Source organism: Lepisosteus platostomus, chromosome 24, assembly GCF_059453375.1.
Source record: "Lepisosteus platostomus isolate fLepPlt1 chromosome 24, fLepPlt1.hap1, whole genome shotgun sequence".
Classification (NCBI taxonomy): domain Eukaryota; kingdom Metazoa; phylum Chordata; class Actinopteri; order Semionotiformes; family Lepisosteidae; genus Lepisosteus; species Lepisosteus platostomus.
The window spans coordinates 18,085,001-18,112,371 of record NC_142634.1 but is presented as its reverse complement, the minus strand read 5'-3'; the positions used below and the strand labels follow the sequence as shown (position 1 = coordinate 18,112,371).

The window sequence follows — 27,371 nt, the reverse complement described above, 5'->3', positions numbered from 1 at the left end:
TGTCCAGATCAATACACTGTATCTCTATGATCTTTGGCGTAAATATCGGTACCCAGGCTTGCCAAGTATTGTGCAGAATGTGAGCTGCATTGCTCTGTCTGCTCTGTAGATACACTGTTTTAAACACTGCTAGGGTGAAGCAGAGCTTTGAGTGTCCTAGGAATCTCAGCTGTCATAAAGATATAATAAATATTAATCAATATGGAAATACTGTATCTCTGCCTGCAGCAGCCTCTCCTCCTGCTGTCTGAGGAAGTTTCCCAGCCAGTTGGAGATATTACTTCTGCAAAGACACACCCAGCAGAGCCTTCCTGACCAATGAGGGTTTGGGGGTGTTCCTGAGGGCTGAGCTCTGCAGCCAAGGTCGGAACAGGCAGCACAGGAGACAGACAGGAGAACCACTGGCAACAGGAGACAAGAGGACAGTGCCTGGACATTCGCAGTGCAGCTGCTATTCTGTTGGTGAGGAAGAGGAGGGACATCCCATACAGTGGAGACAGAGACTCACCCAGCTCAGGGCACCACAGTCCTCTCCACGAAGCGCTGGACACTGACCACGGTGAAGAGTCTGACCTCTTTCCCTCCAGCAGCACTTGTCTCCCTTCTGCTTTCTTCCTATCTGTCGATTCACCTCCTGCATGTGCTGGTCCATTCTGTGGAATGAATTCAAGTGTAAAACCTGTGGTGTTAGAGGAAAGGCTGTAAGATATTTGACTTGGCTGTATGAAGTAGGCAGAGAGAATTTGTTGATTCCATGTTCACTTTTGGGGGACACAGTGACACAGCGGTTAGCATTCTGCTTCGCAGCACTGGGACCCTGGGTTCAATTCCAGACCTGGGGTGCTATCTGGGTGGAGTGTTCATGTTCTTCCCGTATTTGTGGGGGTTTCCTCCTGCAGTCCAAAAAATACACTGGTAGGTTAATGGGAAAATTGACCCTGGTGCAAGTGTGTGTGTGTGCCTGCCTTGTGATGAACTGGTGTCCTGTCCAAGGTGTATCCTGCCTTGTGCCCGTTGCCTTCCAGGACAGATTCCCCATGACCCTGATTTGGAATAAGTGGTTAGAAAGTGGATAGATGTTCACTTTCCTTTCTCTCGCAGTTTATTGGTGTCACAAAAAAAGAGTGAGAAAAATACTGATGAGACCTGCTTCTACTCGCTGCAGAGTTTTGGTATTCTCTGGCTGTGTTTGTGCTGCAGCATGTTTTTCAGTGAAGCCAGCACACGTAGATGAAATTGATCTCTGCATTAATGATCAACAGGAGCACACTGTGCCCTTGATACTCACATGCCTGGATCATCTGTTTATTCTGTGCTCTTGTGAGGAGGACCCTTCCTGAGCCCCCACATGTGTATTGACCAGTCTAACTCTGCCAAACATTTGCCAGTAACAGCACAGCCGGTCACCCTGGTCAGCTGTGCATGCAATTCAGTAAAAACAGACACTGTACAGAAACATCTGTGGTGTTAGGTCTAATATTAGGATTAGAGCTGACATAACCAAATTTACTCCAGCTACACACTGCTGGGGTGGACAGTGGTTTCAAACATTTGAGTTGTGATTTCACTGTAAGGTCTGAGCCTGATGTTGTTCCTCCTGCTGTCTCTCTCTCTTGACTTTGCCATCTTTCACGGACACTGGGGATCCCATCTCCTCCTCCTCTCCCTGTCTGTCCCACTCTTTACCCATTTCCCTCTCATCCCAATCTCTCTCTCAGACCTCTGCACCCCGCGTTTCCTCTCTTTTCTCTCAGAACAGCAATGGACCGTGACGATGGCTATAACAAATTCCATAACACAGAGCTGGAGACCAGTTACCATGGTAACAGCCTCTTCTCGCATGCAGGTAAGGCTGGCCCACACCTGCCACAAGGTGACGCCCATGTGCCAGAGCTGTGCACGGAGTACTGTAACTCTCTGTGTCTTTCAGGGAAACACTGGCCCTGCCTGCTGCATACAACTCTCCTTATGCTGCTGCTGGTCCTACTGCTTCTCACGGGTCTGAAGTGTGAGCATCTTCTCCCTCGATTTGACTGGAAACACTCTGGCACTGCAGCACTGACACTAACACAGACTCCTTCCTTCCTGCTCACTTCCTCTTCTCTGCCTCAGTCTCTTTAGTCCAGCAGGAGGTCGCAGAGGTCAAGCTCCTCCTCCTGGGCATGAACTCCTCAAAGGCAGAGCCTCAGGGTGCCACCCTCAAGCAAACAGGTGAGGTCTGAGACTGGCAGGACAGATACCGAATTCCTGCACCACTGAAGTAACCCACAACACTAGCAAATATTAAAACGTTAACAGCGACACATCAAGAAAAAAAATGTAGCCCTGCACAGATAGGAAAACCTTTTCAAATCCTTCCCTGTCCACAATGAACCATTGCAATATTCCAGTGCTCCCTGGACAACCCTGTCTGTGCCCTGCAGCAGTAACCCTGCTCCTCAGGTACACTGCACAGCCAGCTCCACTCTTTGCTCTTCCTCTCCCAGCAGGACTGGCAGTTTCCTACACTGAGGGAGGTGAGTACATTTGTTTTTCATATCTGGGACAGAGTGACACAAGGAGAGCTGCTCACTGCAGCTCCCTGACATGCTGACGGTCAGACCCAGGGAACTGCAGCTGCAGGTGCACACTCACCTGGGACTGTACATTGTCCAGATATCCCTCTGTCCCCATGTGCTGAGCAGGGGACTGTGGTGAGGGCTGGATCCAGTTCAAGATGAGCTGCTACTTGATGGCCACTCAAAAGAATAGCTGGCATGATGCACAGACTGCATGTGTGCAAGAGAGAGCGCACCTGCTGGTCATCAACACTGCAGAGGAGCAGGTGAGAGAGGGGAGCTAAGCAAAAACACTGAATAGATGAGTGAGGAGTGTGATCAGGCTGTGTAGATGAGTGAGGAGTGTGATCAGTTCTGTGTAGATGAGTGAGCAGTGAGCAGTGTGATCAGGCTGTGTAGATGAGTGAGCAGTGAGCAGTGTGATCAGGCTGTGTAGATGAGTGAGCAGTGAGCAGTGTGATCAGGCTGTGTAGATGAGTGAGCAGTGAGCAGTGTGATCAGTTCTGTGTAGATGAGTGAGCAGTGAGCAGTGTGATCAGTTCTGTGTAGATGAGTGAGCAGTGAGCAGGGGTATGTGTACAGAGAAGGGATGTTCAGGTGTATAATGGCCTCCTTGTCCTTCTCTCTGGTAGGATTTCTTCTCTGAACAAGTGGACATTGCAGTGAGGCAGGCCTTCTGGATCGGGCTACACGACAGGAGTGAGGAATCCAAGTGGGAGTGGGTAGACGGCACAGACTTCAGCTCCACCCCACAGTAAGCAGCCCCCCTGGGCAGTTAAAGGGGTTTGTGGAGGAGTAGGAGGAACACACTCCAAACAGTCCCCCTACAATCTGTTTTTGACTAAACTGATATATTCATATTGAATCAGGGAAAGAGGTTGTCTCAGCGTGGAATTTGTCCTGCTTGTGTAACTAACTTCATGGGCATTTCAACAACAACTCAAGCAGAAAATACGAGCTACATCATTACATCATACTGAGTTAAAACTGATCCTGACATAGTCAGGATGTTGGTGAACTTGGTCAGGTGGTACATTATTCAGCTCTCTGCCCCTCTCTCTCCCTGTCACCTTTCCCTCTCCCCCTCTCTGTCTGTCCCTGCAGTTTCTGGGACCTTGGCCAGCCTGACAACTGGCAGTACTCTAATCTCGGGGAAGACTGCGTGCAGTTGCATCGCTATGCCATAGAGCCAGGGCGCTGGAATGATGCAAACTGTGACCTTCGCTTCCGCTACATCTGCGAGAGGGAGAGGAAATAAAGAATAGTGCCCCCTATCACCCAGCACAGGAACAACAAACAACAGGAACTAGTGTCATACAACCCCAATCGATTTTTAAATCAGTTTTACTCTGATATGCCGCCAAAGAAACACATCTGCTTCCTTTGTAGAATCAATAAAAACACGACTGAGCTGCGTGAAGTTTTGCTCTTTTATTGTGAAATCCTCGACAATTATAAATAAAGACAGAGAAGCAAATGAATCGGGTGTTTGGCTGTAATCTAAATGCTGCACTGATCTGTACAATGCAAACCTAGGTGGGGCACCTGGGGAGAGGGATCACGGTCAGGACAGAAAAAGAGTGCTGGTGCAGGGAGGGTGGATTGCAGACCAGAGGGCAGAGGAGGGTCACTGGCACCGGCCTGAGGGCAGAGGGGATCACTGACAACGGTCAGAGGGCAGCCTCTTGTTCTCCTCGTTGTATTCTGCGGTGCTGAAGCACATGGCCGCCTGGCGGTCACACTCACAGATGAACCTCTCACACTCGTCATTGTTTTCTGAGAGAAGGAGGGTGGAGAAGAGGAGGCAGTTAGCAGAGCATTCCAGAGACACACAGCACCTCCCCACAGCAGAGACACACAGCACCTCCCCACAGCAGAGACACACAGCACCTCCCTGCAGCAGAGACACACAGCACCTCCCTGCAGCAGAGACACACAGCTCTTCCCCACAGCAGAGACACACAGCACCTCCCAACACGCCTCTCCACACCTGGTTTTATGCTGGCTCAGAAGTCCAGGTCTATAATGAACCTGCCCAGGAAGTGACTGTCTCCTGTGAGCTCAGTCACGTAGCTGGATCTGCATTCAGAGCTGCAGTGCAAAACCAGTTTATCTGCATATCTGTGCCACAGATTCCCAAACTCACCCCACATTCGGAATGTGAAATGAACAATAAAATCTAACCTTACATCATTAATTCATCAAGCCTTGATATGTTGGGTCATCCAGTTCAAGCTATTGGGAGCTTTCCAATTGATTACAAAGTACAGCATCTTAGGAATTGACTGGTTCTAACCATCTGATTTTCCAGATTGAGAAAGTGTGACACGTGCATTAGCAAACTTCACCATTGTTCCCAAAACAATCCCAATTTGAGAAGGCAGTTTTATCCAGATGTGTCACCTGTTCTAAATCACAGCTCTGCCAGGGTAATGTCTGAGATTCCAGCTCCCTGCCACTGCAGGCCATGCGGCTCACATGGCCAGGACAGCATCACTCACCTTTGCAGGTGATGGTCTTGGTTGTCTTGTCACAGGTGTAGGAGTAGATCTCAGTGTAAGGGTTGTCCAGGATGGGGAAACAGGCGTCGTGTTTCATGGCGGCTTCATAGCAGTGATCATGCACCTCACAGCACCTGTCACACACAGGCGCACATGCTGGGTCACTGCAGCCAGCGGGAGAGTCCGGGTACAGTCAAGCCCAGAGCATCTCACTCGGGGTGAAGACATTAGCAGGATGGCACATTGCAGCTGCCTTTGCTCATCTGTCCTCTCTGTCTCTCTCTTCCCTCTGTCCCCTCTTATTATTATTAGGGAAGCACACTGTGAGTTTCCTCCCCCAGTAGGATTGGGCGTTGTTTTTATTTGGGCAGATGTGGGAATTCTGGGATAAAGTTTGTTAATTTGGGGACGAATGTTTGTCTAATCCCAGAATATTTGTCACAGTGCAGTAAGAAGTGCATCTCTATTTCTGTTTCTCCCTGCTGGCAGTGGGAGCACAGCCTGTCCTCTCTGGGCAGCCAGGTCTGTCTGTGTCCAGTTTCTAAATGTCTGTGGTCCTCTCTCTCCAGATGTGTGAGTCTCTTTCTCCCCTGTCCTCTCTCTCTCTCCAGCCCCCCTCCACTGCTGGGGATTTTGAGAAAGCTCACCTGTCAAGTTCATCCACAGGGGTCCCAGAGCCCCCATAACCACAGTAGCAGCCATAATCAGAATAGTCCAGAGCTGGCCAGGTCTCTGGCATCACACAGACAATCATGTTCCTGAACTGCCAGAGAGCACGGGGATGGAAATCAGCCAGCACTGAGAGAAAGGGAGAGACACAGTGGGAGTTATCAGCGTCTAACCTGCAGAAAGCATCTGTAAATCGATTTGAGATTCAAAGGGCCTTATCAGCATTACCCCAAAAATTACAGTGTTGCCAAAGCAATCCTAGTCTGTCTGACTCCCAGTTTACTGGGGCCCTCTGCTGGTGTTTATAAGTCATTACAACACCAGTGCAAATAGTATGTCCCTCAGCTTTTCCCAGTGACACACTCTCCTGTCCCAAACCCAACAGTACAGTGTAGCTATGAGGCATCACTGAAATACTGAAATCTTGTTGAAATGCTTCTTTTCTCCCTAGATAATTATTTTCTCTCATGTTCTAGCAGTTTTTGTTTTCTTTTTCAAAGCCTCAGTGGGACTTACCTGCACACAGCACAGTACTCAGGATCAGCAGAGTCTTCATGACGCTGTGCAGAGAGCAGCCACAGGTCCTGCACTCTGCAGCCAGTCACACCTGTATTTATACTTCACCCTGGCCTTGAGGGGGGCATGATAATCACCCACAGGCACACACACAGACACACATTCACCCTGCCTGTCACTAACACACACACAGACACCCTGCCCATCACTAACACACACAGACACACAATCACACTCCCAGTCACCGCCCTACAGTAACCAATTAAAATCTATTGATTAGTGCTCCATCTAGGACTCCTTTCTTACATTTTAAATGCTCTTTGGCAGCAATACCTAACGTTAACAAACACACACAAACATGCACATATACAACCACTGACACACAAGAACAGGATCAGAGTCACGTTCTCAAGTCAAATCCCGCTTTTCAGATAGCTCAGTTATCACTCTTAGCAATAGGGGAAAACTGGATTCGTAGAATTAAGATAAAGGGCTGAAGGCTCTGATACTGTATGTCAGAACGGGGAATGAGTAAATAATAAACCTGAAGAAGGCCGGGAGAGCTCGGAATGCCTTCAAGGCTGATCTGTAGGACAGCAGTCACGTGCGCTGGCACAACATGATGGAAAGGTGGAGTTTCCATTCTGTTCCCATAAGCACTGGAGACCCTGTGTCTCAACACTGTTTCTCAGCCTGTTTACAGAAAAAAAAGCGCTGCGTTCTAGTTTTCATTCTCTTTCAGCTCGGAGTTATAGAATCAAGTCTCCAATTAAAAACCTTGACTGGAAAACAATTAGAAAGGTCTTGTTAGGCAGATCTGGCCCACTGTTTCCTCTCATAACTGGGACACAGTGCTGTCCACCAGACTAGTTCCCGCACTGGTCTTCAGGGCTGGCATCACTTAAGGCAGGAGATTGGCAGTGGGAATATTGCAATTCCCCAAAATGCATTAGTGTCTTAACTTATTATCTGCACTGCTTGGCCTGACTGTTTCTGATTTATCAGTACCAAGGACATAAAGGACGAACTTTAGCCCTTCATCTAAAGTCAGCGCATATTCTATTTAAACAAATGTTAGCATTGCTACCTTGTGGCCCTGCGCTCAGTTCCGTGGTGTTGTCTGCATGGAGTTTGTATGTTCCCCCTGTGTTCAGGTGGGCTTCCTCTGAGAGGTTCACCCACAGTCCAAAGACATACTGCCATGTTAATTGGCCACTGGGAAAACTGGCCCTGTGGAGTGTCCATGTTTGTTTCTGTGGGCTCTGCAATGGACTGGTGGCCGGCCCAACGTGTATCCTGCCTTTTACCCATTGCTTGCTGGGATGGGCTCTGGCTCCCCTGCAACCCTGTATTGGATAAAGAGGTTAGAAAATGAATGGATTCCTAAGTGTATCTCTATACCTAAAATCTATAATGCAAAAATAATGCCTAAAGATCTATCTTTATATTCTAACACTTCAGTCATACCTTAATCCTGTATCCTGACCTAAAGACACTGACCAAACTGATCACTAATTCAAACAATGATTATACTGATTACCAACCATTATTAATTAAAACACTTCCATCTAGTAACAATAATTTTATTTGCAAGTAAATGTTTTGAATGAATAGTTTTGTTCCATCTTTATTCGACAACCAGTGCACTCAAGGAACTCTATCAGTTTGCTACAGGGCAAACAAGGAGATGAAGATGCAACTGTGACTTTGTTAAATCAAGTGTACAAGCACTTAGAAACTCCATCATCCTATGAGCACATACTTTTACCTGAATTTTCATCAACATTTAACACTATTAAGGCAAACAGGTTGGTAGGGAAGCTTTTGGATATGCAAGTACATCATACACTTACTCAGTGGACATAGAATTTTGAGACTTGTTTAGAAGAATTTGATTCAGGACATTCTAACCTATGGTGATATGCCAGCAGCCTGCAACTCACAACTGGTAATCCACTGAAGATCAGCAGATATGAGCCTGGTCAGCACCTGGATGGGAGACTCCTGGGAAAGCTAAGGCTGCTGCTGGAAGAGGTGCCAGTGGGGCCAGTAGGGAGTGCTCATCCTGCCTTTGTATAGTGACGGGGACACTGTACTGTAAAAAGGCGCCGTCCTTCTGACGAGACGGAAAACTGAGGTCCTCTGTGGTCATTAATAATCCCAGGGTTTCTCAAAAAGAGTAGGAGTGTTACCCCATTATCCTGGCCAAATTTCCCATTAGCCCTTACCAATCATGGCCTCCTAATAGTCCCCATCTCTGAACTGGCTGCATCACTGTTCTCCTCCGCACTGAGAGCTGGTGTGTGGTGAGAGTACTGGTGTACTATGGCTGCCATCACATCATAGAGTGGAGTGTCCAGAAAAGTGCTATATTAGTGTAAGCATGTATTATAATTAATTAAGGGAAGGTACCTTGTCCTTGCAGAACAAAAACAAGACACAGAAACTGAACACAGTGATTAGTACAGGTGGCAGGATTACTGTTGCGTCCTTAGAATAACTAACCCACCTAAGGAAGTGACGTCTCAAATCTTAGATGACCCTTCTAATCCTCTCTTGTCAGAATATACTCTCCTGCTCTCTGGGAGGAGGTACCACATCCCCCATATAGAGAACATTTACTCCTACTTTTTTACCTAGAAGCATTCAATTGTTGAACAATGAAAAGATTGTTTGCAGGTAGGGATCTTATTATTGTTGTTGCTGTTTTAGACACTTTACCAGTTATCTGTCTTTTTTAAACTTGTGGTACTGGAAGAAGTCTGATTAAGCGATATTGTTAAATGTTTTTTTGTATCTTTGGATCGTACTGTCTTTATTTTGTGTTATATGTGTATGAATTCTTGATGTGAAAGAAACTCCATTGGGGGCAATACAGGTTAATTCAATTCAACCCAAACACTGATCATACTGATCACTGACTCAAATACTCATCACAATGATCATAAACCCAAATGCTGATCATATTGATCAATACCTAAAGTATGTATCTGCAGAAGAGCAGACAACCACTATCCCTGCCAGTAAGACAGACAGTAGACAGCTTATGTTTCTGCTGGACTGGAGTATTTGTAACAGATGAAATGGGCCCATGTGGATTTTGAAGCTTTTATTTGCTCAGAGAACCACAGGTGTGAGAAGGTCAGAACACAGTGCTGCGCTGCTGCTCCGAGGGGGATGAGGAATCCTGCCTCAGGGGCTCAGGGAAGCACAGTACAGGTCCTTGTCCAGGTCCTTGTACTGTGGGTTATAGCCAGCCTGGGCAAAGCAGCGAGCAGCCGCACGGTCGCACTCACAGACGAAGGCCTGGCACGGGTCGTTGGAGCTGCCGCAGGACACCTGCGCCCCAGAGCACGAGAAGCTGTACTGTTTAATGTAGGGCAGGTCCACCAGGGGGCGACAGGCGGGCAGCTTGCGGCTGGCCTTGTAGCAGTAGTCATGGGTGTAGCAGCAGCTGGAACACATGGAGAAACGCAGTCAGACGTCTGAGAACAACCACCTCAGTGCTACTCCAGGTCCGCCATCACCAGTGCTTTTCAACAGAGGCCAGAGAAAAAAGAACCATCATATTTCAGACCTTCGGGCTGTTATCTCTTCCCAGTAAACAACTAATGAGTTCAAACGAACCTGTTTCTTCCTGGAGAGGAGAGTATGGGTCAGAGCTGTCCCACTCTGACAGAATAACACTGGATTTAGATCTGTGCTTCCTGGTGTCACATTCCAGCACTGAAAGCGCTGAAACATGTAAACATGACCGGCACCCCAACAAGTCCATCAGCCCACCAGCACCCTAGTTTACTGCCCAACCCAATTCCACTTCCCATAGAATAATCCTACAAGAAGCCAACAACCCACAGGTTTTCTGCACAAGTCCTGCTGATTTGTTTCTGTCTTTCCCAGGAGAGCCAGGTGTGAGCAGGCTTCTTCCTCTCCCCCCACCTCACCTGTCGACCTGGTCAAGGGGTGTCCCTATGCCACCAAAGCCACACCAACAGCCGTACTGATTGTAGTCCAGGGGGTTCCTCCCGGGCTGGGTACACTTAATCATCTCCCCAAACTGCCAGAGAGCAAGAGGCAGCAGCGCACCCTGAGCACAGCACCCTGAGAGAGAGGAGAGAGGCAGGCAGAGTGAGGGTACAGAGAGTGTGGGGGTACAGTCTGAGGGTACTGAGAGTGGGGGGGTACAGATAGTGTGGGGGTACAGGCAGAGTGAGGATACTGACAGTGTGGGGGTACAGGCAGAATAAGGGCACTGAGAGTGGGATGGAACATATAGTGTGGGGGTACAGACAGTGTGGGGGTACAGGCAGAGTGAAGGTACAAACAGTGTGGTGGTACAGGCAGTGTGGGGGTACAAGCAGAGTGAGGGTACAGGCAGTGTGGGGGTACAGGCAGTGTGAGAGTACAGGCAGTGTGGAAGGGTGATAGAGGAGTAAGCAGAGGGGGGGTGAGAGCGAGAGGAAAGGGTGAGAGAGGAGGAAGAGGAGGGGTGAAGCAGCAGAGAGTGTATAAATGTGCACGGAGAGCAAGTGCACAGTTAAAATCAGAAAAAAGGTACAGAATCCTTCACTCAGGGTTGTGGGGTGAGACAGGGCTGTAGCCTGAGCCTGAAACTGTTCAATATCTAGATCAATGAGTTAGCAGAGATGTTGGAACAGTCTGAAGAGCCTGGTCTCACACTACATGACATCGAGATCAGGTTTCTGCTCTACACTGATGTCCTGGTCCTGTTGTTGACCACAGAACAGGGGCTGCAGCAGAGTCTGGCACTGCTGGAGCAGTACTGTCAGACCTGGGCACTGAGAGCCCATCTGGACAAGACAAGATGACATGGTTTTCCAGAAGAAAGCCAAATCTCATGGAAACAGGCACCACTTCACACTGAACAGAAACACATTGGAACACAAGCAGCTACACATGCCTTGGACTGACAATGAGCTCATCTGGGAGTATCGACCTGGCAGGCTAGGCCCTGAAGGAGAAAAGAAGGGCTTTCTATGCAATAAGAAGGAGGTTGTTCAACATCAAGCCACCAACAAGAATCTGGCTCCAAATATTTGAAAGTATAATCCAACCCATTGCCCTATATGGCAGTGAAGTGTAGGGTCCCCTCACAAACCAGGATTACACAAAAAATGGGACAAACACCTCCAAGTGTATAGAAAAACACCTAACAACACATGTAGGACTGACTTAGGCCAATACCCATCACAAATCAATAAACAGAAGAGAGCAATCAAATACTGGTTACATCTGAGAAACAGTAACCAACATTCCTACCAGCCAGACCCCAGAGCTGATCCCAGAGAAGAGCTCCTCAGCCAGCTGGTCCTGAAGCTCACTGACACCAACCAGCACAGCTACAGCAACACAAATCACAATCAACTGCAGCACAAGATAAACAACACTACCTCAACCGCTGGGACACACACACAAACACAACATGAACTGGAATACTATAGAACACTAAACAGACAATACACACTAGCTGATTATCTGACCAGGGTAAGATACAGCAAGAACAAACAGAGCCTGACTGAGCACAGCCTTGCCAGAGAAACTGACACAGGCAGACCTGGCTCTCCAGAGAGGACAGGCTGTGCTCCCACCACCAGCGGGGAGAAACAGAGACAGAAATGCACTTCCTACTGCACTGTGAGAAATACTCGGGGATTAGCCAAACATTCTTCCCAAAAATAACAAACCTAATCCCAGAATTCCCACACCTGCCAGAACAAAACAGGGAGGAGGTAACTCAGTTGAACTGGCAGCCCAGTGTGTGATCTCCTGTCCCAGCCTGAGGAACAGTGAGCCTGTCTCTCAATGACGATCTATGTGTTGCATGTTGTATGTAAGTGTCCTGTGATGTATTTTCATTATAAATTATGTAGATGTTGAATCGACCGTATATGCTTTGCAACACTGTAATTTACTGGCCAAGCCACTAAAGCTGTTTGAATCTGAACTTGTGTGAGCTGGTGTCCAGAAGTGTTAGCAGAGTCTTACCGCAGAGGAGAAGCAGCAGCAGAGAAGAGTCCATAGTGACAGGATGTCTGGGTGACTGATTCTGTCTGCCTCTGGAACTGGTTATATACAGGGGAACAGAGAGAGGGGAGAGGGCAGACAGGGCAGAGCCAGGGAGAAGCAGAGAAATGAGATCTGCATTTGCATTGGCAACCTTTGTCATCCTGTCACGCCAATAAAGCTCGAGTCCCGAGTCTGACAGGCGGAGAGGTGGGGTCTGTGCGTTGTCTGGCCATGTATGGAAACCGGATCACCAGCTCTGTCCCTCTGCCCCCTTCTGCTCCCCTCACTGTCTGTCTCTCTCTAATTAGACAATAGACTGTCCTTCTCATACTCGCGCGCGCTCAGGCTGTGAGAGCACACGTGCCGTGTGCCTGCGGACAGGAGCTCTTTCACTGCAGAATCAGACATTAACACTGTTTCTGTTGCATCTGTCCCAGTGACGTGATCTGTTGATGCATTTTTTCACTTTTTGTGATTTGTTACAGCAATTTTCAATGGCATTAATTAAACTGTTAGAAGACCAGTCAAAAGCCTCCCAGCTCTCCTGGCCTGTGCTTGTGTCTGTGGGGCCTTCCCCTGGTCATCTCTCATCTTGTCTTCATCCACAGAAGGACCAACTTTACAGGCTCACTCCTGCCTGTGATCATTATCAGTAACACCAGTGGGGAAGGATTAATGTTTAATACAGAGGACAAAGTCGAACGCAGAGGTTCCAGCTGGAAACAGAAGGTGTGACTGATCCTGACCAGCTGTGCAGTTTCCAGACAGCTGCTCTCTTCTCACAGCCTCAGCACCTCCCTGTGCTTCCCCAGAGTACCAGCCCAGCTTCAGGGACTGGGACCTGACCCCACTCAGAGACTCTACCCACTCCCCACCCCCACCCAGGAGCTCTCCCCACTCTCCACCCCCACCCAGGAACTCTCCCCACTCAGGAACTCTACCCACTTTCCATCACCACTCAAGAACTCTCCCCACTCTCCACCCCCACCCAGGAACTCTCCCCACTCCCTTTCCACACTCACTACTCTCCCCACTTCCAGACGCCAGTCCCCATCCCTCCCCACTCTGAGCCCACTCCACGCGCACCACATGCTTGCTCACACTCTGACTCTCCAGCCACCAGCAGAGGAATCTGGGCAATGTTTTAAAATAATTTATTAGGAATTTTAAAGGGATCTCCAGAGTGGAATAAAGAGAAAAGAACAGAGAGAGAGAGTGAATTCTCAGGGTTACAGTGTCGTTGAGGACCTTGGTCAGAGTGTAAAAATAACTGACTGGCTGAAAAGCAGACAGGTCTGTATCTTTACAGCCACCCCCCTCCCCCCTCCCCCCTCCCCAGTGCTGCCGCGCACCCCAGGAGCGACAGGTACCCCACAAATTAAAATTCAAAACAACAATAAAATTAACAAAATAAACCGGTCAGGAAGAAAAAATACAGCTTTGTTTATTAAATAAAATCGTCAAACGCTTTCCTGAATGCCACTGTATTACCATTATTATTATTATTTTAGATAAAATAATTTATTGCTCTTTAAGTCTGTTAAATAACTACAGTATTGGTGTCACCAGTAGTCGTGTGATGCTCTCTCTGTGCCCAGTGTCTCGTGCGCCAGGGGGTCAGGGGGTCAGGGGGTCAGAAATCCTTCACGATCCCACCAGCCGGTCAGGCGTCTCTCTCCGTGCTCCTTGACGTTCCGATGCGGGACAGCGAGGTGATCCCACAGCTCTCTGCCTGACTGGGAAACAGAGAGCCCCCCTCCCTGCCCTGCAGCGCACCGACACACTGGAGGAGCCGAGACTGTCTGTGTGGACAAGCTGAGATGCTGGCGGTTTCTATAGCAACCTCGACAACCCCCCCAACAAACAGACCCACACTCCTGTACCCCCAACAGCCTGCAGCCAGGCCCAGGCCCCAGAGAGGTGCCCCCATCTCTCCTCAGTTTGTCCTTCATTTTAGTCAGAGGTCACAAACGAGCGGAACAGCAGAGAAACGACAACAGAGCAGCACAGCCACGTCTCAAGAAGCAAAGCAAAATAGAAACTCGGGGGGTGCTGGTGGCGGGCCCCCAAACCCCCAAACCCTGGGCAGCGCACACTGCTGTCTGACCATCCCGCAGACTCAGCTCCTCTATTTACAATATCTTACAGGAAAAAAACAAAACAGCTTTTAAAACCAATTCTGGAAAAATACTTTTTTGAATATTACAAAGGTTTTTTTTTTCAAACTAGCAAAATATACATTTTTGTTTCCTGTTTTTCGCATTTGTTCAAAAAGCATTTTTTTCAGCATTTTGCTTATTGGTGCTCTGTGCTGTGTTGTAAGACGCGGAGGTTAAACACAATCAGACGCACAGTCTCGTGCAGGACGTGCCCCTCTGCCCCAGCGAGCTCAGGGACCACGTTACTGCAGACAATACAATAATCAGCCCACAAGAACACGAAAGTCCAAATAATATTCCTCCAAAATAAAGTAAGAATAAATGGAAGCAAAAATAAAACAAAATAAAAGAGGGATGTTCAGCACATTTTCTAACACAATCACAAACCATTTTTCCGCTCAATTTTAAGAAGCTCTATAGACCTCCTGGCGCAACAGGAAGATACCAACAAACAAACAGCTTTGAAAACTACAAAAAACCTACAGGTTTACAGGAAGGAAGACAGGAAGCGGAGTCTGAGAGGAAGTGATGTTAGTACAGGAACAGGAAGAGAATGATCTTCAGTCGGTGGGTGGAGTCCAAAGGCAGGGTCATTTAGAGCCACCACAGCCAATCCATGTGCAGTTTATAAGAATGCAGCAGTTAAAAGAAAACTGATTGGACCACAGCAGCTTTAACCCCATCTTCTTACTGGCAGACAGAAAGCCTGAGGGACACAGAGACAGAGAGGTCAAGGGAGGTCAGATTATGTCACCACATCACTGAAATGGAGGTGGTCTGAGGCGTGAGAACAGAAGGTATGTTTTTGTAGAGACAGCAGTGAGTCTCTCAGTATCGCACTGTCAGTATGCCTCTGTTTCTCAGATTCTCAGTGACTCAGATTCTCAGTATCTGGCAGTGTCCTTCCAGAACTCACCTGTCTCAGTGGTAGCCATTAGTGAACGCTGTAGCGATCAGAGGACCCTAAGGGGAAGGACAACAGAGTTAGAGACATGGCAGCAGAATTCTGTCAAACCCTCCCAATGAATGTCTCTGTGTCACATATACTCTGCGCATGTCAGTCAGTATGAGGCTGTGGGAACAGGAGCACAGAAATGAAGTCTGTATGTCCACAATGTCACCAGAATACTTCTCAAAGCAGCCAGTGCAACGCAGGACACCTCAAGCCAATGGTGAGATGTCTTCTGATGTCATGTTTCTGGGTGTTATGTAACAGACAGCTGTAGTGCTGCTCTTGAGTTTGACAAAGAAGTTGAACATCTTGCTTTTCCACTGGGTCACCCCAGAGGATTTCTTCCAACATCAACAGTGAAATACAAACCATGAGACACAACAGGAAACTATGTGTAAGTGCATTTAAAACCAACAACAGGAGGCGAGTCTTTACACAGAGGGTTGTGGGAGTCTGGAACAAGCCACCCAGCCATGTTATTGAAGCTGATACCCTGGCTTCTCTCGAGAGATGTCTGGACGAGGCCCTTGGGTCAATGAGCTGCTCACAGGCCTGGGGGGCTCCAGCCTCCAGCTGCGTGCCGTGTGATAGACTCACCCCCAGGCTGTGTCCGAACCCCGTGCTGGGGGCGGGGCTGGCAGCGCTGATGTAACTGCTGACTCCTGAGTCCTGGTTGGCTCCATACAGGTCTGCCATTGGCCCAGGGCTGCTGGCCCCCAGGAAGCCCCCGGAGCGGGAGGCGGTGGAGCCTGAGAGAGAGGGATGGTGTCAGTTTCCTTCATGCTCGTCCTTCGCCTGCGTTCACGGGCAAAGTCAATGCTCTAACAGCTCAGAGGGAATGCTCGATTTTTATATCAAGCTGCGTTACAAACTGAATTTAGAAAGGAGAAGAAGGGACAGAGGGAGAGGGGAGAACGTAAACACGGCACAGATACTGAATGTAACGTGGAGCAGCGCCCCCTACCTGTACCTCTCACCACTGCAGCAGCTGCGGCGGCGGCTGCCATTGGTCCATACGCTGTGAGAGGAATGGCTGAGAGAGAGAGAGAGGAGAGGAGTCAGTACGGCAGCACCTCACCCATGGCACCGAGATCAGGGACAGGAGGCAGGGAGGAGGGACTCATGCAATCCTTATGAATCACCACTATGCACAATCATGTGATCGACTGCATCAAGCCCGGACCACCCCTGAGAGACTGGAATCGGAAAAAAGGGCAATCGGCAAGAACAAACCAAGAAACCAGAAGAAACCAAGCGTGTTCAAGCCAGAGCAAAGAGCCTGAGCTGCACTGACTGGGCAGGACAGGTGTTCACAAATACTGTGGCACACTTTCGCACAAGCACTCACATTCTCTCTCTCACAGTGTCACACACTCACAGTCTAACACTCATACTCTCACTCTCTCACATTGTCACTCAGTCTCTCACACTCATTCACACTCGTCCACACATACACTCACACTCACAGACTCACACTCTCTCACACACAGAGAGGAAGACAGGAGGACAGGACAGGTAGCATGCTGCTTGTAAACCTCAGGAGCGTGAACTGACCTGTGATCTCGGGGGGGTGGGGTGAAGTCAGGAGGGGGGTCCTCTCTAAATGGAATTCTAGAATAGAAATTCAGAGAATCCTTTAACAGCACAGCAGGGCAGCTCATGGAGAGAGGGAGGAGAGGAGACAGGGAGACATGAGGGACCCAGAGAGGGGTGAGAGACAGGCGAGAGGTGGTCAGGCTCACAGTCCACAGTGTGAAAGAACAAGAGTGAGCAGAGACCTGGCGCTCGAGGGAGACCTGAACCTGACCTGCAGCTACCCATCCCCCAGAACAATTCCCCCTTTCCAGCATTTCTCTGGGAAGGGGGAAGGGACAGACATGACGCCCAGCTCCCTGAAATTTACAAGCAGCCAGTGAAACAGCTAGAGAAACAAACAGACAGTCCCCTGTACATGTGAGTGTGCATATGTGTGAGTGTGCATGTGCACGAGTGAGCGTGCACGTGTGTGACACCCTCCTGCCCAGTCACTCCCACACTCTGTTCCCTCAGCTGGTAGCATGAGGAACTGCAGTGCCCCCTGTGCACTTGCCTGCTGGCTATCACAGGGCAAGTGCACAGGGGTACCATACAGTATATGCTCACTGCTCAGCATCATCAGGACCTACTTCAGCAAGCTACACTGACGAGACTGACAGGCAAAGGTACTCTGAGGAACAGGAGTTCGGCACCGCGCTGACTGAATATACGGTAACAAGCATGAAATCCGGTGCCGACTCTGGCACAGGGGCCTGGCACCTGGTAAAACCTGGAATGGATCAGAGTGACGTGTAACTGGAGTCTGTCTACCATCTCTGAAATTCTTGTTCCATTTCTCTGAACATTCCTCCTGCCCTTCACATCTGCTGGCCTCCTTATCGTCTCACTACTTGAATCACATTAATTACTGCCAGCCCCCACCCCAATCAGCCAATCATGGAACGGAGCAAGGTGGGAGGGCGGGCTCACCTGGGAACTGGTAGGTGTAGCCAGGAGTGATGCCAGTGTAGCCGCGGCTGGCGTAGGTCGCTGCCTGGAATCCTGGGTAACCTGCGCAGGAGAGAGCATCCAGGTGAGGATGGGGCAGAGGGTCATCTCCATGGAAACAGGACCAGGGAGCACAGAGATATGCATCACTTGTTAAGCACCGCTTGAAGCCATGGACAAGGAATTTTGTGTATTAACACAATTAATACCATTGAAAACAATGTGAATCTGACATAGCAGACCGTATGAATTGTATTTTTAATAGCCCCTGTTCATTTGAAGGTTAGAATTGTCAGGTGTGCCCTACGACAGCTAAGACTACAGAGGTTATATACTTATCAATAATTCTGTCTTCAGGTGGAGGTGTACTGGTAAAGATTATCTAAAATCAGAAGAGAAAAGTACAGCACATCGCTCTGCGGAGCTAGGTCAGTGTAGCTGCACACTCACACCACCAGAGGGAGCCTGGGCGCCACACGTGAGTCAGTCGGAGCTCCATAGCCCCGCGCTGGGGTCTGGTGTGTCTGTCCTCTTGCGGGTCTGTTGTTCATAGTGTTCCAGTTTGGGTTTTTATTAAAACAAAATCAAGAAACCTTTGCTGATTTTGTTTCTCTTCTAAATACAAAATGTGAGTTGAAATTGGTGTAAAATGAATAAAAACAGTTTTAATTAGAGAAAATGATAAATGCTAACGTATATACCTTTTGACAATGTCTACATGTGTTTGAACGGTTTCTGTTTTTGTACACGTTTGTTTTTTTACTTCTGAGAAGCACCATCATCCTAACTATCATCATTTCACCCTGGCCTTTACCCAGCATGGCCTCTTAATAACCCCCCTCTCTGAACTGGCTTCTTCACTCTGCTCTCCTCCCCACTGAGAGCTCCTGTGCGGGGAGTGGACTGGTGTAGCACCCAGGTGGGGCTGCACACTGCTGGTGGAGGTCCCCAGTACCTGTATAGCACTTTGCAGAAAAGTGCTATATTATTATTATTACTATTAATTATCCTGCTGCCTAAATCACTGTGGTATCCAGGCAGCCATAAACAAGGGTCAAAACAACTCCCACTGTGTGAGTGGCTCTCCATTGAGTGTGTGGAGGGTGTTTTACATTTCACAACTGGTTCAGCTTCCAAACTGAAACTATCCTTCAACTCAATATTTCAATTTCATAAAAATGAGAGTATAATGAGTGAAACAGAGAGTCAGAATTAATCCCAGTGAATCAGTAAAATATCAGGTACTTTGTAGCAGAAAAAGTGGAACCCTAGTTAATTAGTGGAGGCAGTGGCCAGATGCCCGTCCCAGCCTATCACAAGTCAATCAGATGTCCTGGGGTTGACGCTGAATAAGGCGAAGGCTTCCTACCCAGCATGCCGATTCCTAGCATGAAGGCGTCCATCCCATAGGGCATCACTCGGGAACGCCCCCGCGCAGAGCCTGTCGGTGACATCACTTCCTTTGGCTGAGCTTTCTTACACTCCACCTGCAAGACAGAGTCATGTCTCACTGTCACCCCCACAGACCCTCCCTCCTGTCACCCCCACAGACCCCCCCCGCCACTCCCACAGTCCCCCTGCCACTCCCACAGACCCTCCCCCCTTTCACCCCCACAGACCCCCTGCCACTCCCACAGACAAGAGTTTCTAGACACACACTATACACGCCCATTGTAACTGACAGACACACCCACTGTGAGACACCGCTGGTCCCACAGACACAGAGCCTTTCCCTCTTCCTCCTCACCATTTTGTTGTTGATTTCATGGAAGTGAATTTCGCACACTTTCTCCACAACATCTTCATTCTCGAACGTCACAAATCCGAAACCTGCAGTGCAGACACAGACACCTCTCAGTGTGAGCAGCTCCTCTCTCCCAGTAGCAGCCCCGATCGTCACATTGCCTTCCTCAGTCCCTCCTCCCTCCACATCTCTGCACATGCCAGGTCCACAATGTCCTGACTCAGCCCCCCTGCCTCCCTCTGTTTCTCCCTCTCTCGCTGGAGGATTTAGTGCTGAGCTTCTCCCCGTCACAATCAATCAGTCAGCAGGCTGGGAAAGAGGTTTACCCTGAGCTCTGATTAACCAGAAGGCTAATTAGACCAGCCCCGTTCCGTTTGGTCACCTCAGCAACTCTCCCTGATCCCAGTCCAGCCCCAGCGAAGGTTGACCCTGCTGAATGAGCAGTGGGAAATGTGCTCTTTCCTCGCTGATCCCTGTGCATCCCTGTGGCTCTGTCTCGCCCTGTAGGATGACAGCGCTGAGGGACGCTCAGGCAGTGAGCAGAGGCTGCAAACACCACACCACCAGGCTCACCAGCAGGCCCGGGCTCCTCAGACTCCTGAGACTCCCCCTCAATACCTCACTAGTGCCCTCTGACCTCACGAGACACATGATAATGGTAAGGTTTCCTCTCCCTGGCGGCCAGTGTGGAACCCACAGCCCCTTCTGATTGGCTGACAGCTGCAGGGACTAACCTCTGTGCCGATTGGTCGTCTTGTCGAACATGAGCATGGCGTCGTCGACCTGCAAGGCAGACAGACGGTCAGGAGGCTGGACAGGCACCCTGCACAGCGAGTGGAGCAGAGCGCCCCCAGCAGGATACAGGGGGGCCGGTGCGCACTTTCCAAACAGGGGTTAAGCAGGGTGTCACATACATGCATATAAAAGAACACGCCACTGGAAAGTCAATCATTCCCGTGTATAATAATTATCAGGCCCAACTTGGTGTTACTTTACATCTCACATCCTCATCGAGGTTCTTTGTTTTCTCACTGCAGCCTGAGGAGCGCGTGTGAGGCACAGCGCCCCCCAGTGGTGTGAAGCCACAGGCCACCTGGTCCGCACCAGGAGAGGGAGGGTGTCTGCCTGCCGCAGGAGGCAAAGAGAGCGGGTGAGATCGCAGGCCGGGCCGCGAGGCGCTCTGGGACCAGGGGGGACCCCGTCCTCCCTCCACCCCAAGACAGCCGAGTCTCAGCTCGCAGCCCGCTCTCTCAATAGACCTCTGGCGGGGGGGCTTTGAGAAACTGTGTGCCATTCTCTGGCCTCCCTTTCACTTCCCGCAAAGTTTTGCATTGTCATGGAGACGCGGAAAAGAATTTCTATAAGGAGGCTTAACCTCCCCCTCCACCCCGAGAGAGGGGGGCAGGAGAAGAGAGCGCAGGGGGAAAGAGAGCAGGGCAGAGAGGGAGGGAGGGAGGCAGGGAGAGAGAGAATGAGAAAGAGGGCGCGAACAAAAGACTTCTGGCTCTTTGTTGTTTGTTGGCACAGACTGCTGTCTGTCCGATTCCTTACAAACAGCTCCCCTCCCCCTCTCACACACCTCCGAGAGAAACTTCGAGGGGCTGTAAAAGCTCTCTGTGCTGCACCTGAGCCTGCTCTCGCTCTTGGGTGTCTGCTCGTGCTCGGCACTCAGTCCCCCTCTGCCTGCGAAAGGTCACAGGGTCAGGGCGTCCTGCCAGCCTGCCTCTCACACTCTGACATTTACACTCCCTGTCTCTCTGGCCATCTCTCCCTCTGCCGTCTGCCGCTGCTTTCTCTCGAACCCTGGACCAGGACCCAGAGAAGCCGTTGCCCCTCTGCCGACGGGGCTGTGCCTCTGCTCTCTCCCCCTGTGTCCCTCTTTCTATCACAATGCATCCAGTCAGGCGCTGTAATCGGGAACCATATGGCTGACTGGAGCCCAGCGCCCTCGTTCTCTCTGTCTCTTTCCCACATTCTCCCTTAGTTAGTCTTTAGTTCTCCAAATGACTGACTCCTCTTTCTCTCACTCTCACCCTGATGCTTCACACATCTCTGCCTGTCTCACCACACTTCCTGGAGAAACCTGCCCCTACACATGTACCTGTCTCACTGCACTGGAGACCTGCCCCCTCAACCTGTACCTGTTTCACTGCCCTAGAGACCCACTCCCTACACCTGTACCTGTTTCATTGCCCTAGAGACCCACTCCCTACACCTGTACCTGTTTCACTGCCCTAGAGACCCACTCCCTACACCTGTACCTGTTTCACTGCCCTAGAGACCCACTCCCTACACCTGTACCTGTTTCACTGCCCTAGAGACCCACTCCCTACACCTGTACCTGTTTCACTGCCCTAGAGACCCACTCCCTACACCTGTACCTGTTTCACTGCCCTAGAGACCTGCCCCTTCCACGTGTACCTGTCTCATTGCATCGTCTGTTCCAGGTGCAGCTGGGAATCTCATTGCTTTAGGGAACAGCATCAATTCTGCTACAACTGGAATCCAGTTCCAACCTTAATAGCCACGTCCTGGACTCAGCCAGTCTCTCTGTGGAAAAATCCTGGCATTTCTAATTAGGCTCTGGGCACAGCCAGGAATGGTAGTCTCTGGCTGGCAGAGGTGTGGAGTCTGGCTCAGTAATTCAGACCTCACAGGACACAGACAGGCAAGAGAGGGAGGCAGGTCCTTTTCTCAGTGATACTAGCATGCAGTCCTGATGCAGAGAGACACCTTTGTTACATATTCACCACTGTCTCCCTGCTCCCTCTCCCTGTCTTCTTGCACTGCGAACAACTCAACTCCGGCAGAACGCTGACAGGAGCACAGACAACTCAACTCCGGCACAACACTGACAGGAGCACAAACAATTCAACTCCGGCACAACGCTGACAGGAGCAGTACCCACACACAGCTGTCAGACAGCTCTAACAGGTTCATAGCCCACAGAACTCTGCCCTCGGTCTGCAGAGGTGGAGAGTCCCTCCTTCACAGCAGCCTGGCCTGCTGACTACGAAACACTCCAGCCTGGAAGAGCACCGAGCTGACAGAGACCCCCAGCACACAGACCCTCGCTGACACAGACAGGACCTTCTTCCCACAAGGCCCCCAGTCAACCTGCTGTGAGCGAGTGTGTCAGACTGTGTAAGAGTGTCTGACCTGATGAGAGTGTGTCAAATTGTGTATCTGTGTACGTGTCTCAGACTGTGTGTTAGAGTGTGTGTGTCAAACTGGCAGAGTATGTGTGTCAGTGTGTGTCAGACTAGAGGAGGAAGTGTTAGATTGTAGTCAGTATGTATCAGACTGCATGTAACAGTGTGTGTCAGGCTGTGTCGATGTGTGTGTGTACTTTTAGCTCTTCAGTGTTATTACTGTGGAGTGCTCCCCCCCAGGCCACTGAATTGGGACGAACAATAGCTCTGCCCGGGACGGCCTGCACTGGCCAGGTCTCCATGGCAACCAGGACTCCGAGGAGGGGCCCTGCTGCAGCTGCTACATGAGATTAGTTCAGGCCCCGTTAATCCCCCACACCCACCTCACCGCACCTCCTCTCCTTCTCCCTCTGCCTCTTTCCCTGTCCCTCTCCCTCCACCGGCTCTGTCCTCTCCCCGCCTGTCCATACATGCAGCGCAGGCTAGCCTCTGTGCACTCCCTGCACTCTCACCACACTCCCACTGAGCTCAACGCACTCCCACTGTGCTCACTGCACTCCCTTTGCGCTCCCACTGAGCTCACTGCACTCCCACTGAGCTCACCGCACTCCCACTGCACTCCCACTGAGCTCACTGTACTCCCACTGAGCTCGCTGCACTCCCACTGAGCTCACCGCACTCCCACTGCACTCCCACTGTGCTCACTGCACTCCCTTTGCGCTCCCACTGAGCTCACTGCACTCCCACTGAGCTCACCGCACTCCCACTGCACTCCCACTGAGCTCACTGTACTCCCACTGAGCTCGCTGCACTCCCACTGAGCTCACCGCACTCCCACTGCACTCCCACTGTGCTCACTGCACTCCCTTTGCGCTCCCACTGAGCTCACTGCACTCCCACTGAGCTCACCGCACTCCCACTGCACTCCCACTGAGCTCACTGTACTCCCACTGAGCTCGCTGCACTCCCACTGAGCTCACCGCACTCCCACTGCACTCCCACTGTGCTCACTGCACTCCCTTTGCGCTCCCACTGAGCTCACTGCACTCCCACTGTGCTCACTGCACTCCCACTGAGCTCCCACTGAGCTCACTGCACTCCCACTGATCTCACCGCACTCCCACTGAGCTCCCACTGAGCTCACTGTACTCCCACTGAGCTCACTGTACTCCCACTGCACTCCCACTGAGCTCACTGCACTCCCACTGAGCTCACCGCACTCCCACTGAGCTCCCACTGAGCTCACTGCACTCCCACTGATCTCACCGCACTCCCACTGAGCTCCCACTGAGCTCACTGTACTCCCACTGAGCTCACTGTACTCCCACTGCACTCCCACTGAGCTCACTGCACTCCCACTGAGCTCACCGCACTCCCACTGCACTCCCACTGAGCTCACTGTACTCCCACTGAGCTCACTGTATTCCCACTGCACTCCCACTGAGCTCACTGTACTCCCACTGCACTCCCACTGAGCTCACTGTACTCCCACTGCACTCCCACTGAGCTCACTGTACTCCCACTGCACTCCCACTGAGCTCACTGTACTCCCACTGTACTCCCACTGAGCTCACTGTACTCCCACTGAGCTCACTGTATTCCCACTGCACTCCCACTGAGCTCACCGCACATTCAATCCAACCTTCAATTTTAAACCTCTGCTCCAGTCTGGAGCTCAGATGCACAAGACTAAAGATTGTTTGTTTCGGCTTTTGGAAAGAGCAGCAGTCAGGCCAGACTGAGCACACAGGGAGAGAGTGGAGAGGCTGGGAGAGATAGGGACAGAGAGAGGAGCTGAAGCAAACAGAGGGGCAGTGGGGGGAGACTGGGGCAGACTGGAGGAGAGACAGAGGGGGGAGAATGGGGCAGACTGGAGGGGAGACAGAGGGGGGAGACTGGGGCAGACTGGAGGAGAGGCAGAGGGGGGAGACTGGGGCAGACTGGAGGGGAGACCGAGGGGGGAGACTGGGGCAGACTGGAGGGGAGACAGAGGGGGGAGACTGGGGCAGACTGGAGGGGAGACAGAGGGGGGAGACTGGGGCAGACTGGAGGAGAGACAGAGGGGGGAGAATGGGGCAGACTGGAGGGGAGACAGAGGGGGGAGACTGGGGCAGACTGGAGGGGAGACAGAGGGAGGAGACTGGGGCAGACTGGAGGAGAGGCAGAGGGGGGAGACTGGGGCAGACTGGAGGAGAGACAGAGGGGGGAGACTGGGGCAGACTGGAGGAGAGACAGAGGGGGGAGACTGGGGCAGACTGGAGGAGAGACAGAGGGGGGAGACTGGGGCAGACTGGGGGAGAGGCAGAGGGGGGAGACTGGGGCAGACTGGAGGAGATGCAGAGGGGGGAGACGGGGGCAGACTGGAGGAGATGCAGTGGGGGGAGACTGGGGCAGACTGGAGGAGATGCAGAGGGGGGAGACGGGGGCAGACTGGAGGGGAGACAGAGGGGGGAGACTGGGGCAGACTGGAGGAGAGGCAGAGGGGGGAGTTATATCAGTTCCATCATGTGTTTATGTGCAGCCTGGCACTTTGGGTGAACACAGACTCAATTACAGAGAGATACACACCTTTCCAAACTGGTCAAAATACTGCTTGACGTCCTCAATCGTAGTGTTCACTGATAAGCCGCCTACGAAGATCTTCTTTGTCCGAGTCACCATCTGAGCATGAGAGAGAAAGAGTGTCCATGAGGCAGATGCAGACACACACAGTTTCCTTTGTGCCTCTCCGGAGGCCAGGCTGTTGTGCTGAGAACCTGGTCAACACCTTGCACAGGTGACCAGGTGAGCATTAGTAATGGAAGGAGGCTATTGATAGCAGACTGTGACTGTAGCTATAGGGTAACCAGGATACCCATTTAAATTATATATACAGCCATAAAACAGCAAATATAATATTACTAGTTGTGAAACGTCTGATTATATTTAAAAACAATCATAGGGTAAGCACCTGCACAGGAAACAGGACAGTCCCTTAAAATCCAGCAAGGGGATCAGGGACCTGAATTCTAAACAGTCTTACGACACTCTGTACTCTCAGTGGAGGGATTTCATCTCTTAAGTTAGCTACACTCTGAAAGTCAGCTTACATTTTCACACACTGTCCTTCTCCCAGGTGAGACCCAGGACAGAGAGAGGAGAGAGAGGAGAGAGAGGCAGGAGTGACAATTGACCTACCTTGGGCTGCGCTCTGCGGGGGAATGCAACTTTTGGGTCGATCTGTAAGAGACAGAGGCGAGAGACTGAGAAATAGAGAGAGCAGCTCTGGATAAAGTCAGGCTCTGACTCACTCAGACACTTAAACTCCTGCTAAACTCTATTTTATCAGGTCTTCTGAGGAAGACCTACATCCCTGCATCAGAGCTGCATCTCCAGGCCAGAGCCAGAGGCATTTCCACAGACATCGTCACACCAGGACAAGGGGTAGGACAGTAGGAATGCGGGTCAGTCCAGCCCACACGTCCTCGGCTCCGACCAACCCAGCCTGGAGTATCCTACTCCCAGCTGGAGCAATCTGCTCCAGCCCACAGTCGCACCAGTCACGCTCAGCCTGGGCGTCACAAGAATACTTCCACTGGTCACAATGCACTTGGAAGGACTTCGTGTTGCTCACTGTGGTAAACACTGCTCCTCCGTGATCGTAGCCTAGTGTTTAGGAGTGTGTTAATTTCACAGGTTGACACACTGAACAGCAGGGCACACTGCTTGAACAGCGCTGCCAGGAGGAGACGACAGTTCAGTGTCACACTACGGTGAAGCACGGAGCTGCGAGGTCATGAGGGGGTTAAAGGCGGCCGAGGCTGCTCCAGCAGCAGACCTGCATCTCCAGGGAGATGAGGTTCGGAGGAGCTGTCAGGCCCATCTGCGACAGCCACGCGGCGGCTGGGGGGCAGGCAGAGTTACACACACAGCCCTCAGGGCCCGGACACCCACCCCCTGGGCTACTACCAGCCACTGGGCAGGGAGCACGCTGGAGCTCCTCACTGCCAGTGCCCCAGCCCACCTGCCTCTCTCCCAGCTCACACTGACACACTCCTGCCTCTGTCCCAGCTCACACACACACATACACACTCCTGCCTCTGTCCCAGCTCACACTGACACACTCCTGCCTCTGTCCCAGCTCACACACTCACACACTCCTGCCTCTGTCCCAGCTCACACACACACACTCCTGCCTCTGTCCCAGCTCACACTGACACACTCCTGCCTCTGTCCCAGCTCACACTGACACACTCCTGCCTCTGTCCCAGCTCACACACACACTCCTGCCTCTGTCCCAGCTCACACACACACTCCTGCCTCTGTCCCAGCTCACACTGACACACTCCTGCCTCTGTCCCAGCTCACACACACACTCCTGCCTCTGTCCCAGCTCACACACACACTCCTGCCTCTGTCCCAGCTCACACTGACACACTCCTGCCTCTGTCCCAGCTCACACACACACTCCTGCCTCTGTCCCAGCTCACACACACACTCCTGCCTCTGTCCCAGCTCACACTGACACACTCCTGCCTCTGTCCCAGCTCACACACACACTCCTGCCTCTGTCCCAGCTCACACACACACT

General features: G+C 51.0%; 4 protein-coding genes across 13 annotated transcripts in view; 1 reads left to right on the top strand and 3 right to left on the bottom strand.

Annotated features, from left to right (window-relative positions):
* The first annotated feature begins 362 nt into the window (after positions 1-362).
* asgrl1 (asialoglycoprotein receptor-like 1) lies at positions 363-4,039 on the top strand. Of its 5 annotated transcripts, none has more exons than XM_088618203.1 (8): positions 363-559; positions 1,755-1,846; positions 1,931-2,008; positions 2,113-2,211; positions 2,391-2,516; positions 2,685-2,824; positions 3,191-3,312; positions 3,663-4,039. In XM_088618203.1, exons 2-8 carry the CDS (start codon positions 1,762-1,764, stop codon positions 3,814-3,816), a joined length of 804 nt encoding a protein of 267 aa, XP_088474329.1. In that variant the 5' UTR covers positions 363-559; positions 1,755-1,761; the 3' UTR covers positions 3,817-4,039. The 5 variants fall into 5 exon arrangements, with proteins under 5 accessions (XP_088474329.1, XP_088474330.1, XP_088474333.1 ...); XM_088618204.1 differs by having other exon boundaries at positions 1,719-1,846; XM_088618207.1 differs by having other exon boundaries at positions 366-559; positions 1,760-1,846.
* Positions 3,975-6,396, bottom strand: LOC148641848 (phospholipase A2-like). 3 transcript variants are annotated; one of them, XM_088618214.1, is made up of 5 exons: positions 6,245-6,396; positions 5,707-5,857; positions 5,060-5,193; positions 4,213-4,334; positions 3,975-4,181 (listed from the first exon to the last, which is right to left on the bottom strand). In XM_088618214.1, exons 1-4 carry the CDS (start codon positions 6,282-6,284, stop codon positions 4,216-4,218), a joined length of 444 nt encoding a protein of 147 aa, XP_088474340.1. In that variant the 5' UTR covers positions 6,285-6,396; the 3' UTR covers positions 3,975-4,181; positions 4,213-4,215. The 3 variants fall into 3 exon arrangements, with proteins under 3 accessions (XP_088474340.1, XP_088474338.1, XP_088474339.1); XM_088618212.1 differs by having other exon boundaries at positions 3,975-4,188; positions 4,220-4,334; XM_088618213.1 differs by having other exon boundaries at positions 3,975-4,334.
* Positions 6,397-9,338: 2,942 nt separating this feature from the next.
* On the bottom strand, positions 9,339-12,397 carry LOC148641847 (phospholipase A2, minor isoenzyme-like). Its single transcript, XM_088618330.1, has 3 exons — positions 12,251-12,397; positions 10,189-10,345; positions 9,339-9,698 (listed from the first exon to the last, which is right to left on the bottom strand). Exons 1-3 carry the CDS (start codon positions 12,282-12,284, stop codon positions 9,437-9,439), a joined length of 453 nt encoding a protein of 150 aa, XP_088474456.1. The 5' UTR covers positions 12,285-12,397; the 3' UTR covers positions 9,339-9,436.
* A 1,012-nt stretch (positions 12,398-13,409) lies between these two features.
* Positions 13,410-27,371, bottom strand: part of msi1b (musashi RNA binding protein 1b) — a 23,544-nt gene continuing 9,582 nt past the window's right edge. Inside the window, exons 5-15 of one of the 4 annotated variants that reach the window (XM_088618282.1) lie at positions 25,979-26,020; positions 25,370-25,462; positions 20,384-20,432; positions 19,653-19,735; positions 19,275-19,392; positions 17,888-17,968; positions 16,937-16,993; positions 16,353-16,415; positions 15,980-16,131; positions 15,347-15,393; positions 13,410-15,136 (exon numbers count right to left, since the gene is read on the bottom strand). In XM_088618282.1, the coding sequence (XP_088474408.1) occupies positions 15,352-15,393; positions 15,980-16,131; positions 16,353-16,415; positions 16,937-16,993; positions 17,888-17,968; positions 19,275-19,392; positions 19,653-19,735; positions 20,384-20,432; positions 25,370-25,462; positions 25,979-26,020 (780 nt within the window). In that variant the 3' untranslated portion in view covers positions 13,410-15,136; positions 15,347-15,351. Of the gene's footprint in view, positions 15,137-15,346; positions 15,394-15,979; positions 16,132-16,346; positions 16,416-16,936; positions 16,994-17,887; positions 17,969-19,274; positions 19,393-19,652; positions 19,736-20,383; positions 20,433-25,369; positions 25,463-25,978; positions 26,021-27,371 lie in introns of all 4 variants that reach the window. The other 3 variants (XM_088618281.1, XM_088618279.1, XM_088618280.1) reach the window with 3 other exon arrangements.

What these genes read in the sequence shown, in the direction of transcription:
- LOC148641848 (XM_088618212.1), bottom strand. Translation starts at nt 6,284, where the DNA reads ATGAAGACTCTGCTGATCCTGAGTACTGTGCTGTGTGCAG. An exon ending in GAGTACTGTGCTGTGTGCAG is followed by an intron (nt 5,858 to 6,244) that starts GTAAGTCCCACT and finishes CCTTTCTCTCAG; the next exon opens with TGCTGGCTGATTTCCATCCC. An exon ending in CTGCCCTCTGACCGTTGTCA is followed by an intron (nt 4,189 to 4,219) that starts GTGATCCCCTCT and finishes GGCCGGTGCCAG; the next exon opens with TGACCCTCCTCTGCCCTCTG.
- LOC148641847 (XM_088618330.1), bottom strand. Translation starts at nt 12,284, where the DNA reads ATGGACTCTTCTCTGCTGCTGCTTCTCCTCTGCG. An exon ending in GCTGCTGCTTCTCCTCTGCG is followed by an intron (nt 10,346 to 12,250) that starts GTAAGACTCTGC and finishes CCTCTCTCTCAG; the next exon opens with GGTGCTGTGCTCAGGGTGCG. An exon ending in CCCCTTGACCAGGTCGACAG is followed by an intron (nt 9,699 to 10,188) that starts GTGAGGTGGGGG and finishes CATGTGTTCCAG; the next exon opens with CTGCTGCTACACCCATGACT.
- asgrl1 (XM_088618203.1), top strand. Translation starts at nt 1,762, where the DNA reads ATGGACCGTGACGATGGCTATAACAAATTCCATAACACAGAGCTGGAG. An exon ending in GCTTCTCACGGGTCTGAAGT is followed by an intron (nt 2,009 to 2,112) that starts GTGAGCATCTTC and finishes TCTCTGCCTCAG; the next exon opens with TCTCTTTAGTCCAGCAGGAG. An exon ending in AGTTTCCTACACTGAGGGAG is followed by an intron (nt 2,517 to 2,684) that starts GTGAGTACATTT and finishes TGTGCTGAGCAG; the next exon opens with GGGACTGTGGTGAGGGCTGG.